Source organism: Lissotriton helveticus, chromosome 10 (genome assembly GCF_964261635.1).
Source record: "Lissotriton helveticus chromosome 10, aLisHel1.1, whole genome shotgun sequence".
NCBI lineage: Eukaryota > Metazoa > Chordata > Amphibia > Caudata > Salamandridae > Lissotriton > Lissotriton helveticus.
In genome coordinates this window covers 33413332-33428226 of record NC_136071.1, presented here as the reverse complement: position 1 = coordinate 33428226, position 14895 = coordinate 33413332, and the positions used below count along the sequence as shown (strand labels likewise).

The 14895-nt window shown below is 46.0% G+C and overlaps 1 protein-coding gene across 1 annotated transcript in view; it reads right to left on the bottom strand.

Annotated features, from left to right (window-relative positions):
- CCDC120 (coiled-coil domain containing 120) overlaps window positions 1-14895 on the bottom strand; it is a 180258-nt gene that overhangs the window by 26501 nt on the left and 138862 nt on the right. Inside the window, exons 7-8 of the mRNA XM_078664666.1 lie at window positions 9267-9495; window positions 152-208 (exon numbers count right to left, since the gene is read on the bottom strand). Coding sequence (XP_078520792.1) covers window positions 152-208; window positions 9267-9495 — 286 coding nt within the window. The remainder of the gene's footprint in view (window positions 1-151; window positions 209-9266; window positions 9496-14895) is intronic.

Below are 14895 nucleotides of genomic sequence, written 5' to 3'. Positions count from 1 at the left end.
GTAGACCCATACTATTGGTGAAGACACAGACTCAACTAACATGGCCTCAACCTTGGTGAGCTGAGGCACCTGAATTGCTGAGTGCCCCCCACCCCCTAAGTCCAGTGGCAAGCGTGCCTGAGAATGGTCTGGCGTGATCTTTGAAACTCACCATTTTCATGGCTGGCAGATTCCGACAGGGAGCTGCTCTCCGAGTGGAGTGAATCATCTGCAAAAAAAGAGCACAAGACATTATTTGATTCCAGAAGCCTGAAAATTTCAAAATCTATGCATGGACAAGTCGTCACCTGCCATTCTCTCAAGCACCACGGTTAACTAGTGACAGGAGAGGTTGCCTCTGCTCTGCACACACATGCCACATGCCTACACCCTACCAGCTGCCGTCGGAGGTGGACCAGTCGATATAGAATTGAGACGACACAACAGCAAGCCAGATGTAAGGACAGCGGCAGACAAACTACAAGACAGGACAACGGTCTCTGCAGTCCGAGATGCGACTCTCTCCTTCCACCCCATTTGCCTTCTATCGACACAGATTTGCATGTCTGTCACACAAGTACCTCTGCCCAGCCTCTACTACCTTTTCAGGGCATCAGATTGTGAGGGCATGTCTTTGATCCTACGCTGGCATGGGGTCCGACTATGCTGGATACACATTCCCATAGTAATGGTGTGCCAGGAGTTGGTGAGTCAGGGTGGACCGATGGCCGCTATCCACCACCCGGTCACACAATGTCGGCTCCTTGGCCTTCGTCTCCCAACAGTCCTGCTGGAACCGCACGGTACGAGCTCGCTCACATGCAGCATTCTGGGACAAGATGCAGCACCTACCCTCTCCTCCTGGTGTCCCACCCTACGCTGCTGGGACATAAAGTATTCCAGTGGGATGCGGGTCTAAGTGGCATCCTAGTTGTGTGTGTTTAAAGGGAACTCCAGATGCAGAACCTTTGCCCTGGAGAAAGTTCGTCTTCATACAAGAAACATAAGGGGACCACCCCAGAACTAATGTATAATCGTGATCGCCCAGATTAAGTGTGTATCTTACAGTGGTGGGAAGCACGCAGCTTTGTTAAAATACCCCTCACACACACCAAAAGGGCCCTTGGTGCACTGATTTTTTTAAACAAAACTATGTGTGGTGTAGAAAAGTGAGTGGAAGGGTCAGGAGTGAGTGAAGGAGTGAAAAGTTAAAAAACACCTGGCCCTATTGGAAGAGAAAACTCTAATATTCCGTTGGGCTGGTGTTATTAAAAGTGGGGAATGAGGTGGAGACAGCATGCCATTATGAGCAGTGTCTCCTATGTCGTCAACATGTTTCGAAGCCATCCCCTGGCTTCTTCGTCAGGACCAAAAAGGATCCCTTCTACACTCGAAAATATATTTTAAGCCAATAAAACAAAGTATGTACAAGAGGTAATACTACATGAAGTGCATGTCCCTAGTTATGCATGCACTGTATACAATACCTCAGTAGGTACCTCGCAGAACCCACCCTCGTCGCCATGAAATGTAGTAACCACAGAGGCAGTGGTTAATGAATTAAAGCCTTTATTCATGGAAGGACATCCACATGTGTACAGCGACCTCCAGCTTCTTCAACTGACTGTCTTCACAGAATCTCTCAGTGATGTCATACTGTGGCATCACCAAGTTCTACAATGAAAACTCCACACAATCAGCCAGATTCATCAAGGGAAATTGCGCTTGCAAAGGGCCAGATTCTGAGAATCTGGCCCTTTGCGAGCGCAATTTTTGCATTTGGGATTCATCATCCCAAATGCAAAAATCGCTAATATAGAAATCGCAATTTTGCGAGGAATTGCATTTAAGGAATCTCTATTTGAGATTCCTTAAATGCAATTCATGAAACATTTAAAAATTCCGAATTTGCAATTTTGGGCCGCTATTTACTGCGAAGTCAAACCTCGTGGTAAATAGCAGAAACTTAGAAAAATGCACTTAAGTGCATTTTTCTAAGTTGTATGTTACACACACACACGTCCTTGGGACATGTGTGTGCGTAACACCAGCGTCCAATATCATTTCAGGGGTGCAACAGGGTGTCCTTTGGAAACCCCTGCACCCTTGAAATCGCAAACTCAAAATGCGAATCGCTAATAGCGATTCGCACATTGATATGTCTTCCCATTCATTCCTATGGGCCTAGGCCCATAGGAATGAATGGGGAGTTATTCCTTATTTGCGATTAGCAATTAGCTAATCGCAAATAAGGAAGCTGTAGGAATCGCAATAAATATTGCGATTTCTACTTGAATCCCGTTTTGCGAGTCTGTAATAGCGATTCCTTAATAATCGCTATTACAGACTCGCAAAACATGCCAATGATGAATCTAGGTGAATGTTACTAAACTGTTTTTTTTTTTTTATAAAGGAAAATGCCCCATGAGCCTCTGAACGGGGTGGGAAGGCGTGTCTGTAGTCAAACATACGTCAAGATCACGCCTCTCCTGGTCGTTGCCTCCCCGCGGCTCCGTTGAACCAAAGTTCATCTTCTACATTCACACCTGGTCGTACCTACAGACAAAACTATATTGCCCTCTGAGCCTTTCCATCTAAATAGCACAGTTGTGGCAGCATGGGGCACGCAAGAGGATGGTTTCTGTTCTTATTCCAAGTCTGATGAATCACCTGGGCAAATGTTAAAAGGATTGGGGACGGGTTCCCTCAGTTTGTGTGATCTATCGTTTAATGGAAAAAATGTCAGTTATGAACAAATGCAGCGTGGCTTTTGGAAAGACGCAGTCTGTAGTAGGCCACTGGCTCTCATACTTTGATGTGAAACATATAATAAGTATATTTGATCATTCTGTGCGATAAAAGTGGGGCATATGGTATTACGTAGTCACTACATAACTGCTTGCTGCGAAACCATGCAGGTAATGTTCCATTGAAACCTTTGTAAAAAGGCAAAGGATTGAAGTGGCTGCCCAATTAAATGTATGAAACCAGAACTGCAGAACACAGGTGGTACTTTCCACCACAGGCCTGAGAGCATTTCTGACAGGCAGGGGCACTAAATTAGTGCAGCGACCCCGAGCAGGACAATGTTACTTACCCCGTAAGCATCTATTCATAGAGTGGAGGGCTATAAATTCATATGCTTAGCATACTCCTGCCATCTAGTGTTGGGCTTGGATGTTTGCAACTTGTTATTCTTCAAAGAAGTCTTTCGAGTCACGAGGTAATGTGACTCCTCCTACAGTCTGTATTGCGCATGGTACCGCCTGTTACTTTAAAAACACCTCTGCATTGAAGTGCTGTCACTCATCCAACCCAACCCAGCATAACATAACATTTAGATGCAGGAAAGATAGAGATCTTGAAAAATAAATTGGGCGGAGGGATTTGTTTTTCCCATTCATTAGCATCGAAGAGGCGCTTTTAGGACAGAGAATGCAAAAAAGGAAAATGCTACTTACCAGTATGCATCTGTTCTTGTAATGTAGGGCTGCAGAACCACACACTATAGCATTAGATCACCATCTGGTGGTGGGCACGGATGATTACACTTTGTTGTTGTCTTGGAAGAGTCTTTGTCTGTTGGGTGACTCCTACCTTAGATCGTAGTGCGCATGGGCATCGACTCCATCCTCAGATTGTTTTCGCCACTGGGCAAATTATGGAGTTTGTATGAATAAAGATAAAGATGACCATGTATTGTGTATCTAAATAAGATAATACTGGAACAGATACAGGTAGCCGGGGAGGCAGGTGGGCGTGTGTGGTTCTGCAGCCCTACATGCCAAGAACAGATGCATACTGGTAAGTAGCATTTTCCGTTCGAGGCATATGGGCTGCAGACTACACACTATTGCATCGATTGCACAGCAGTTTCTCCCTTAGCGGCGACCACCCGTATCTGTTGCAGTAGTTTGAAATAATGTTTTGAGTACAGCCTGGCCCACACTTGCTTGTTTTGCCTGCACATCTACACAGTAGTGTTTTGTAAATGTGTGCGGAGTAGACCATGTAGCTGCTTTACAGATGTCATCTAATGGTATATTTCCTAGGAATGCCATAGATGCTCCTAACTTACGGGTAGAATGAGCCCAAGGAGGAATGGATAAGTGCGTTTTGCTTTCTGGTAACAAATCTGAAAGCAATTAACAATCCATCTTGCAATGCCTGATTTAGAAATAGGATTGCCCTTATGTGGAGGTGAAAAGGACACAAACAGTTCTTTACTCTTAAGAAATGGTTTTGTCCTATCAATGTAGTGGAGAAGTGCTCTTTTTACATCTAATGTATGTAGAGCTCTTTATGCAACCGTTTGCGGTTGGGGAAAAAATACTGGCAGCTCAATAGATTGGTTGAGGTGGAATGGTGAAATAACCTTTGGCAGAAACCTTGGATTTGTTTTAAGAACCGGTTTATTGTGATGAAGTTGTATTAATGGTTCTTGAATTGTTAATGCCTGGATCTCACTTACTCTCCTCAGTGAGGTAATTGCTACTAGAAAAGCAACTTTAAATGTAAGAAACTGTAATTCACACGTATGTAATGGTTCAAAAGGTGGACCCGTAAGTCTGGTGAGGACAATATTTAAATTCCATACTGGAGAGGGTGGGATTCTGGGATGAATTATTCTATTGAGTCCTTCCATAAACGCTTTGATTGCAGGTACTCTAAACAATGACAAATGTTGTCTGTTTTGGAGATATGCTGCTATAGCAGCGAGATGTAACCGGATTGAAGAGTACGCTAAGTTAAACATTTGCAGATGTAACAGATAGCATATGATGTTTTGTATGGAAACATCTAATGGGTTGACGTGGTTATTTGTGCAATACACAACAAACCTTTTCCACTTTGCTGCGTAGCATGCTCTAGTGGTAGGACGTCTTGCTTCTTTAATGACATTCATGCAATCAGGCGCTACATTTAGATATCCAAATTCTAAGACCTCAGAAGCCAGATCGCTAGATTGAGCTGCATTGGGTCTGGATGCACAATCTCTCCATGGTTCTGGGTCAGTAGATGTGGGGAGTGTTTTAATTTGTGATGTGGTACTACTGAGAGGTCTAGCAGCGTGGTGTACCATGGTTGTCTTGCCCACGTTGGTGCTATGAGAATCAATGTGAGAGAATGTTGCTGTAGCGTGCGTACCACTAATGGAATTAGTGGGAAAGGTGGAAAAGCGTACGCAAATTTGTTTGACCAGTTCAACCATACCGCATTGCCTTTGGATAATGGGTGTGGGTATCTGGCGGCGAAGCTTGAGCATTTGGAGTTGTGATGTGTAGCAAACCGATCTATCTCTGGTTGACCCCACATTTGAAAAAATGGCTGAAGAACTTGAGGATGAAGTTCCCATTCGTGTATCTGTTGTCTCTGACGACTTAACAGATCTGCCACTTGATCGTGTACTCCTGGTAGATGTTCTGCTAGCGGAAAAATGTTTTGAGGAATAGCCCACCTCCATATGCTCTGCGCCAGCCGGGAGAGCTGTAGGGAGTGTGTCCCTCCTTGCTTTTGAATGTAGTACATTGCTGTCCTATTGTCCGTCCGGACTAGTACAGTTTTGTTTGACAGGTAATGTTGAAACGATTTTAGAGCACGATAAATCGCTAGTAACTCCAGATGATTTATGTGGAGTAGTTTTTGTTGCAGTGTCCATGTACCTTGTACTGTGTGTCTTTGTAAATGCGCTCCCCATCCTGTGAGAGATGCGTCTGTAGTTAGTATTATTTGTGGAACAGGCTCTATAAACAGCCGGCCCTTGGAAAGGTTTTTGGTGTTCCACCATTGCAGAGAGCGATATGTCCGGTCGTCTACCACCACCAGATCTGTTATTTATTGCTGAGCCTGATTCCATTGACTTGCTAAGCATTCTTGTATGGGGCGCATTTGTAGTCTTGCATATGGTACTATGAAAATGCAAGACGCCATCATTCCTATTAGTTGCATGAACACTCGAGCTTGTAGTGAGTGTTGTGGCTGGAATCTTTTGATGAGATTGTGCATATTTGGGTTGGGGTATGCTATTGCCTTGTAAGTGTATATATAGATACTGTTGAGAGAGGGACGGTTGGAGATGTGACTTTTTTTGTTGATTTACTGTAAATCCTAGTTTGTGCAGCAGACAGATCGTCTGATGCGTGTGTTGCACACATTGGTTGTATGATTTTGATCTTATTAACCAGTCGTCCAGATATGGGAAGACATGAATGTTGTCCTTTGTTAAGTGTGCAGCTACCACTGCTAGACACTTTGTGAACACTCGAGGTGCTGTAGTTACTCCGAAAGGAAGTACTTTGAATTGGTGGTGTTGACCTTCTAGAACGAACCGTAAGTACTTTCTGTGAGATTGATGAATGGGAATGTGGAAGTAGGCGTCCTTGAGGTCTAATGTGGCAAGGAAGTCCCCTTTCTTTAGCAACGGTAGAACCTGTTGTAGTGTGACCTTATGAAAGTGGTCTGATTGTATGTACAGGTTCAGGGGCCTTAGATCTAGAATAGGTCTGAGGGACCGTCCTTTTTGGGTATGAGAAAATAAAGAAAGTAAACCCCTGTGTTTTGATGCTGTTTTGAGACTGGTTCTATTGCATTCTTTTGCAGTAGAGATTCCACCTCTTGTCTTAGCAGTATGAGGTGTTCCTGTGACATGGGACGCTGTCTGGGTGGTATTGGTGGAGGAGTGGAAGTGAGCTCCAGGCAATAACCTGACCAAATTATTTGTCTCACCCACCCGTCTGTGGTGATGGAGTTCCAGACAGGTAGGAACAGTTCTAATCTCCCCCCGACAGGAGTGGAATGGTCTGGGGGTATGGAAGGAAAGTCACTTATTGGGGGTAGAGGCGTTACGATTGTTGTTGCCTCTACCTCTGCCCTTATTGTTGTTTCCTCTATACCCTCCTCTATACCATCCCTTGCTGGGTGAGGTTTGGTTGGGCGCTTTGTAAGACGAGGAGGTGTTATCAGTTTGGAAACCTTTAGAGGCGCCCCTATATGAGGAGCGACGAAATGAAGGTCTATGGGTTTGCGTTTGTAAAGGTCCCATTGATTTTGCCGTATCCGTATCTTTTTTCATCTTTTCTAGTGCACTGTCCACTGCTGGGCCGAAAAGATGCCGTCGGTCAAATGGTTGGTTTAATATAGTGGCTTGTACTTCTGGTTTGAACCCAGAGATGCGTAGCCATGCACGTCTGCGCAACAGTACCCCTGTATTTACTGCTCTAGCTGCTGTGTCTGCAGTGTCTAGTGCGCATCTTATGGAGGTATTTGTTATAACCTTGCCTTCCTGTATTAGGTCAGAAGCCCTAGTCTTATATTGTTCCGGCAGGTGTAGCGTGAGTGACTCTAACTCATCATAATGAGCTCGATCATATCTTGCTAACAGGGCTTGGGTGTTAGCAATCCTCCATATATTCGCTGCTTGTGAGATGGTGCGTTTCCCTGAAGCATCCAAAAGCTTAGACTCTTTATCGGGGGGTGGTGCATCCCCTGTAAGTGGAGTGGTGTGGCTCACTGGTTAGAGGCAGCAGACCCTTAAGCAGAGAACGGCCCGGGACCAGGGTTCAATTCCCGACGCGGCAGGGTAGTGGACCAGGGTCAGCGGACTCGACAATTCTTGCCTCGGTGCCTACTCTAACCAGGGAACACACTCGGCAACTCTGGGCATTAAGCTTGCCTCATCTCTACAACGGCCCCCCACAGACGCCGGGGATGCCTGGTTTCACCTTGGAGATACCCAGAAAGGGACCATCTCACAGGGTAACGGGACCGAATGATGAACACATCCGAGCCCGATGGCGGAAAAAACCAATCTGAGGATGGAGTCGATGCCCATGCGGACTACGATCTAAGGGAGGAGTCACCCAACAGACAAAGACTCTTCCAAGACAACAACAAAGTGTAATCATCCGGGCGCACCACCAGATGGTGAGCTAATGCTATAGTGTGTGGTCTGCAGCCCATATGCCTCGAACATAAAGCTATGGAGGCCTTTAAAAATTGGGAGTATCCTGAAGTAATCGGGTATATTGCCAGGCATGGTTACTATATAGTCTTAGTGGGACGTTGTGGTATTGTTATATTGAGTGCAATAACCAGAGATGAGGTGTACCAATACTACTGCAGTGCGGCCAAGAGTACATAAGCCAACATTTTAGAAAAAGGAAAATGGGAGATTCAGGAAAAAGACAAAAAAAAGGGGGGGTGCATTTTCCGCATTGTCTTCTATTGAAGCAGAAGTAATTAGGTAATTTTAAGCAGGAGACAGCTAAAAGAAGGTCTTTTTTGGCTCAAAGAATCGCGATTACCTCCTGATTTGGGTCTGTTGGCATGTATGTATGAGGGGTCCCTGGAGTACATTTGACCTTCATCATCGGAGCCGCGTTGAGGGGAGGAGGTCGAATTTCGTCCAGATAACCATCACCCAATTGTGCCTGATGGAACCCTCCTAAAAACGCTAAAGGCTCATGAGGCACTCTACCCTTGTACATTGAGTATTCACCACTTGCAGATTGGGCAAAAAGACTACGTTAATGATTCAGTGACTAGGTACATTACACCTTTAGCTCACATTTTTCTAATTTTTGTATAATACACTTTGACATATAAATACATGCGAGTAAGGTGGGTCTATGTGCAAATTCCCATCCTGAAGAAGGAGGCTTTGAACTCCGAAACATGTCCATGTAGACGACGCACAAACGAGGTTGGTGTACTTAATCATACACTCACAAACCTCTCACTGCACCTTTTTAACAATACCAGCCAGGGGCTGAATAAAGATTTTTTTTTCCTACCCCATGAGCCAGGTATTTTTTTAACCCTCACTCACTTTAAACTCACTACTCACATACGTCCTTTACCCTACACACATCCACACATAGTCCAACGAAAAGTGCTCCCACGTAGTCGTCGGTCGCAGCACGCCGCATCCCGTAGAGGGGTGCGAAGACCCCGATGATGAAGCATGACACCAAGGGGCCTGTTGGTGAGGGGTATTTAAACTACACTGAGTGTTCCCCACCACAATAGGGACCATCTCATACAGCCCTAGTGGATTCCACTTTGTTTTCGTACTATACTTGGGGAGACTGAATCCACTTGTTTTCTCTCCCTCCCTCGTTTGTTAGAAATAGTACATTTGACCTGAGCAGCCTATCATCTGCCTGCCAAGAGGTCGTCCTCCTCCCAGTTCACCTCCACCAACAATGGAGAGTTCTCAAAGCACATTTGTTTCCATTACTAACTCTGTCCTTTCCCGCTCCTCCCTGTCCAAGCCCTGGTTCCCGCACCTTGCAGGATCTGAGAGACCCGCTGCAGCGGTTTCTTGCCCAGTCGGGCCCGATACTCGTTGGCCTGCTCCTCCAGGTCCTGCAGCCGCTTCAGCGCATCCGCATACACCTGCTTCCTCTTCCGCCGTTGCTCAGCGTTCAGGTCAGCCGACACCACCAGCTTCCTGGCCGCCTCCACGATCTGCTGCTGCATGGTGAACTCTCGGTCCAGCTCCTCCAGGTGCAGGTCCTGTGGGCGGGGACAGGAAAAGACACACGCGACATTGGCCTCTGTTAAAGGAACACTGCAGCACAATCACACAAACACACTGGAGTGGACACAGCAGCTGTGCAAGCTTTCAACCATAAAGAGGGCAGTACAAGGGTATCAGCAGTGCAGACTTCTCACATGACACACACATAACTCAGGGTAAGGAAAGCTTCCCTTGCACACACAAACAGCAGGTGCAGAAGGGTAAACAATACAAGCGACACACACACACACACAGAACAGCAAGCTTCCCTATGCAAACACACCAGGCACAGTGTGGGTTGCAGAAAGGCAAGGTTCTCTTATTAACTATACAGCTACTACAGACTACAAAAGGAGATTGGAATTAACACACATCAATTATAAATCTCATTAACATTCATTAGATCATACAATGTCTATAATAGTTGGTAGAAAAAGCAGGTCCAAATTTTTCTTGTAGTCGCAAAACTTGTTCTTTATTGATAAATATATTCAGTTGTTAAAATTCAATGGTCACACAATTTATTTAGCCAACGCGTTTCGTCTCATGCGAGCGTTCTTCAGGGCTTAAAGTTATATATATGTTGTTTGTTCGTTTTTCATTGATAAAGAGATGTCTGCGACACAAATAAATATAGTGCCTAGGTAATCATCTTAATACGATGAAAGTGATGCAGATGAAGGCGTTGAGTGGCAGGGTGGCAGCTAAAGTGCAGTGAACATCCGTGCTCGAAGCTTCGCAGACCTCTATTTATCAATGAAAAATGAAAAACTGAATATATTTTTCAATAAAGAACAAGTTTTGCGACTACAAGAAAAATTTGGACCTGCTTTTTCTACCAACTATCGCGGACAACTTATGATCGAATGAACTTTAATGAGATTTATAATTGATTTGTGCTAATTCCAATCTTCTTTTGTGAATGTGTTTGGGTTTTACCCAATAGTACGTGGAGAGGGGCACACTTCCTGGTTTTCTAGCACCATCGCCATTCAGTCAAGCCACTATTAGTAATTCTTGCCTCAGCCCTGTTTGTGTTTTGTTCTCTAGCTACTACAGACTATTACAATTTGGAAATAACGTCTCACAGAGCCCACTTTCAGTGGAAACTTGCACAACTAGCACACAGGAGACCATACTGGATTCCTCACCCTTTCATTCTATGCATCTTTCCAGTTTAAAAGGAACTTGTTATTTTAGAAGCAACTGGCATTTCTTTTCACACAGCTTACATGCTCGGCGTTAGGGTACGTGAAAATGCTTAAATTAGACCCTCCAGCAAAGTAGTCAAAAAAAATCTGCCTGTATTTCAAAGTGCACTGAAATAGTATTTTGAAGTTGAATAAGGTGGAAATAAATGTATTTATAAAGTAATAGTGAAGCGTAAAGAGAGCCTTAGTCTCTTTGAATTGAAATAATAGGCATGGGGTGGTTAAGTGATTTGCCCAGAATCACAGGATGTTGAGCTGATACTAAAACTTGAACCTGGATCTCCAGCTCCAAAGTCAGCAGCTCTGGCCGTTACACCACATCCTCTCCTGGTTCAAGCTGTCAATAACGCAGGTATTGGCAAAGGCAGCAGAAATCAATTAAATCTTTGGAATGATGTTAAATCAATTTGAATAATTGTAGGCTCACACCTAGTCTTTTTGCGTTCCACCTTCTCAGTCTTTTTATTGGAATGAGTCTTAGCACTGCTGTGGCTGTTATTAGGTCTCCTCTACACACAGCTTAAGCTGCTGTGGCCAGCCCTATTGTTTCTAATACACATGGAGTGGGCTTCGGGTCAAGCCCTTGATCATGAATGGATGGCTTTGTTGGCCACCTAAGTCCTTTGATTTATTGACCTTTTTCTCGATTCTTGTGTTAGTCCAGCTCAGGCACATTTAGGGTTCAGTGTTATGATTGGTTGACTTGTATCCTTCCACTGCTGACATTGCTTGCCTTTAGGGGACTCCTTTTTTATTTTCTTTAAACACTATGGGAATGCAGGTGTTTTCAGAGCCCTGGGTAAACCTTTCACAGTAAGTTTTCACTTGGAAATTGATCAAATATGTATCCAGAAAAGATTCACACTGCAAAACTCTTAGGCCATACACATCTCAAACAGGTTGTTGCCCACATCAGCAGTAGTGCAAGCTTCCATCACATGGACATGCAGCATAGGGAGCAGCAGTGCAAGCTTCCATCACATGGACATGCAGCATAGGGAGCAGCAGTGCAAGTTTCCATGACACGCACATGCAGCGTAGGGAGCAGCAGTGCAAGCTTCCATGACACGCACATGCAGCGTAGGGAGCAGCAGTGCAAGCTTCCATGACACGCACATGCAGCGTAGGGAGCAGCAGTGCAAGCTTCCATCAATGCACATGCAGCGTAGGGAGCAGCAGTGCAAGCTTCCATCAACGCACATGCAGCGTAGGGAGCAGCAGTGCAAGCTTCCATCAACGCACATGCAGCGTAGGGAGCAGCAGTGCAGGCTTCCATCAACGCACATGCAGCGTAGGGAGCAGCAGTGCAAGCTTCCATCAATGCACATGCAGCGTAGGGAGCAGCAGTGCAAGCTTCCATGACACGCACATGCAGCATAGGGAGCAGCAGTGCAAGCTTCCATGACACGCACATGCAGCATAGGGAGCAGCAGTGCAAGCTTCCATGACACGCACATGCAGCATAGGGAGCAGCAGTGCAAGCTTCCATGACACGCACATGCAGCATAGGGAGCAGCAGTGCAAGCTTCCATCAATGCACATGCAGCGTAGGGAGCAGCAGTGCACACTTCCATCAACGCACATGCAGCGTAGGGAGCAGCAGTGCAAGCTTCCATCAATGCACATGCAGCGTAGGGAGCAGCAGTGCAAGCTTCCATGACACGCACATGCAGCGTAGGGAGCAGCAGTGCACACTTCCATCAACGCACATGCAAAGTAGGGAGCAGCAGTGCAAGCTTCCATCACGCAAACAGGCAGCATAGGGAGCAGCAGTGCAAGCTTCCATCAATGCACATGCAGCGTAGGGAGCAGCAGTGCAAGCTTCCATGACACGCACATGCAGCATAGGGAGCAGCAGTGCAAGCTTCCATGACACGCACATGCAGCATAGGGAGCAGCAGTGCAAGCTTCCATGACACGCACATGCAGCGTAGGGAGCAGCAGTGCAAGCTTCCATGACACGCACATGCAGCGTAGGGAGCAGTAGTGCAAGCTTCCATGACACGCACATGCAGCGTAGGGAGCAGCAGTGCAAGCTTCCATCACGCAAACAGGCAGCATAGGGAGCAGCAGTGCAAGCTTCCATCACATGGACATGCAGCATAGGGAGCAGCAGTGCAAGCTTCCATGACACGCACATGCAGCGTAGGGAGCTGCAGTGCAAGCTTCCATGACACGCACATGCAGCGTAGGGAGCAGCAGTGCACACTTCCATCAATGCACATGCAGCGTAGGGAGCAACAGTGCAAGCTTCCATCAATGCACATGCAGCGTAGGGAGCAGCAGTGCAAGCTTCCATGACACGCACATGCAGCGTAGGGAGCAGCAGTGCAAGCTTCCATGGCACGCACATGCAGCGTAGGGAGCAGCAGTGCAAGCTTCCATGACACGCACATGCAGCGTAGGGAGCAGCAGTGCACACTTCCATCAACGCACATGCAAAGTAGGGAGCAGCAGTGCAAGCTTCCATCACGCAAACAGGCAGCATAGGGAGCAGCAGTGCAAGCTTCCATCACGCACACAGGCAGCATAGGGAGCAGCAGTGCAAGCTTCCATGACACGCACATGCAGCGTAGGGAGCAGCAGTGCAAGCTTCCATGGCACGCACATGCAGCGTAGGGAGCAGCAGTGCAAGCTTCCATGACACGCACATGCAGCGTAGGGAGCAGCAGTGCACACTTCCATCAACGCACATGCAAAGTAGGGAGCAGCAGTGCAAGCTTCCATCACGCAAACAGGCAGCATAGGGAGCAGCAGTGCAAGCTTCCATCACGCACACAGGCAGCATAGGGAGCAGCAGTGCAAGCTTCCATCACGTGCCTCAAAGCTTTCCTTGCCGACCTCTATCTCAACCAAATATGTAACAGCCCTACACACGACAAAGGTGCAATTCTCGCCCTAGTAATCTCTTAAGTGGACTCCACACAGCTCGACTCGATCCTCCCCTGCGACTGGTCTGACCATCACATCATTACATTCCAAGTCTTGGAAACGGTTAAACGACTCCCAACACAACCCCTGAGAACTAAGAGCTGGAAGAGAAACCTGAAAAACATCAGATCTGACCCTATAACATCAGCTAATTCAAACCTTCTATCTCCCCCGGAAGACCTAGCCGATGTCCAGGGGCTGACCAATCACTACTTTCACTCCATGAACAACCTACTAGATAAAATAGCCCCACTTCAACTGATAAAAACTTCCACAAAAGACTCAAAACCTTGGTATGATGGGAGGCTTAATGAAGACAGACGCTCTCTCAGATTAATTGAATGATGTTGGAGAGCCGCACCCTCAACTGACCACCTCAAGCTTCTAAGAATCGCCAGAAACTCCTATTTTAAAAAGATTAGAAAATCTAAAACCGACTTCTTCAGGACTCAACTAGACCAAGCCAAGAACCGCCCCAAAAAGCTATTTGATCTTATCAAAACCCAAACCAAGAGCGTACCCAGTCTCCCTAACGCGAGCCCTCTTAATCTACCCAATGGTGATGAATTTGCCTCCTTCTTCGCTTCTAAAACAGAATCCATAAAGTCAGATCTACTCTAGGACCTCTTATCCATCTCAGACATGGAAAAGAACTCATCTTTGCCCCGGGCTGATGCACAAACTAACGTCCTCCCAAAATTCAAACTCAAAAACAACGCAACTTAGTCCCACTTCAACACTTGCAGTGAAGATTCCATATTAAAGACGCTGACCGCTCTGAAACCCTCCAATCATTTCACAGACCCGCTCCCGGCTAATTACTTAAAAGACTTCATTCCTCTGTTATTACCTCTCTAGACCAAGATCATAAATACGTCCCTCCTTCAAGGATGCATTCTAGACATCCTGAAAACAGGTCCGGTGTCGCCTATCCTAAAGAAAACAACAGCTGACCCCTCTGACCTAAATAATTATCGTCCGATTTCTAACATACCTATGCTAGCCAAAATCTTGGAAAAATGCGTTAACATACAGCTGAACAGCCATATTGGTCAATTCAACCTGCTTAACCAATTTCAATCAGGCTTCCGAGCAGGTCACAGTACTGAATCAGCCATGACACATGTAATGGACGACGAGGTTCTAAAAATCCTAAACCAAAATGAAGCTTGTTTACTTATCCTAATCGACCTGTCGTCAGCATTTGACACCGTCAAACACGGCAACCTGCTTGAACTCCTGAAACACAGAATG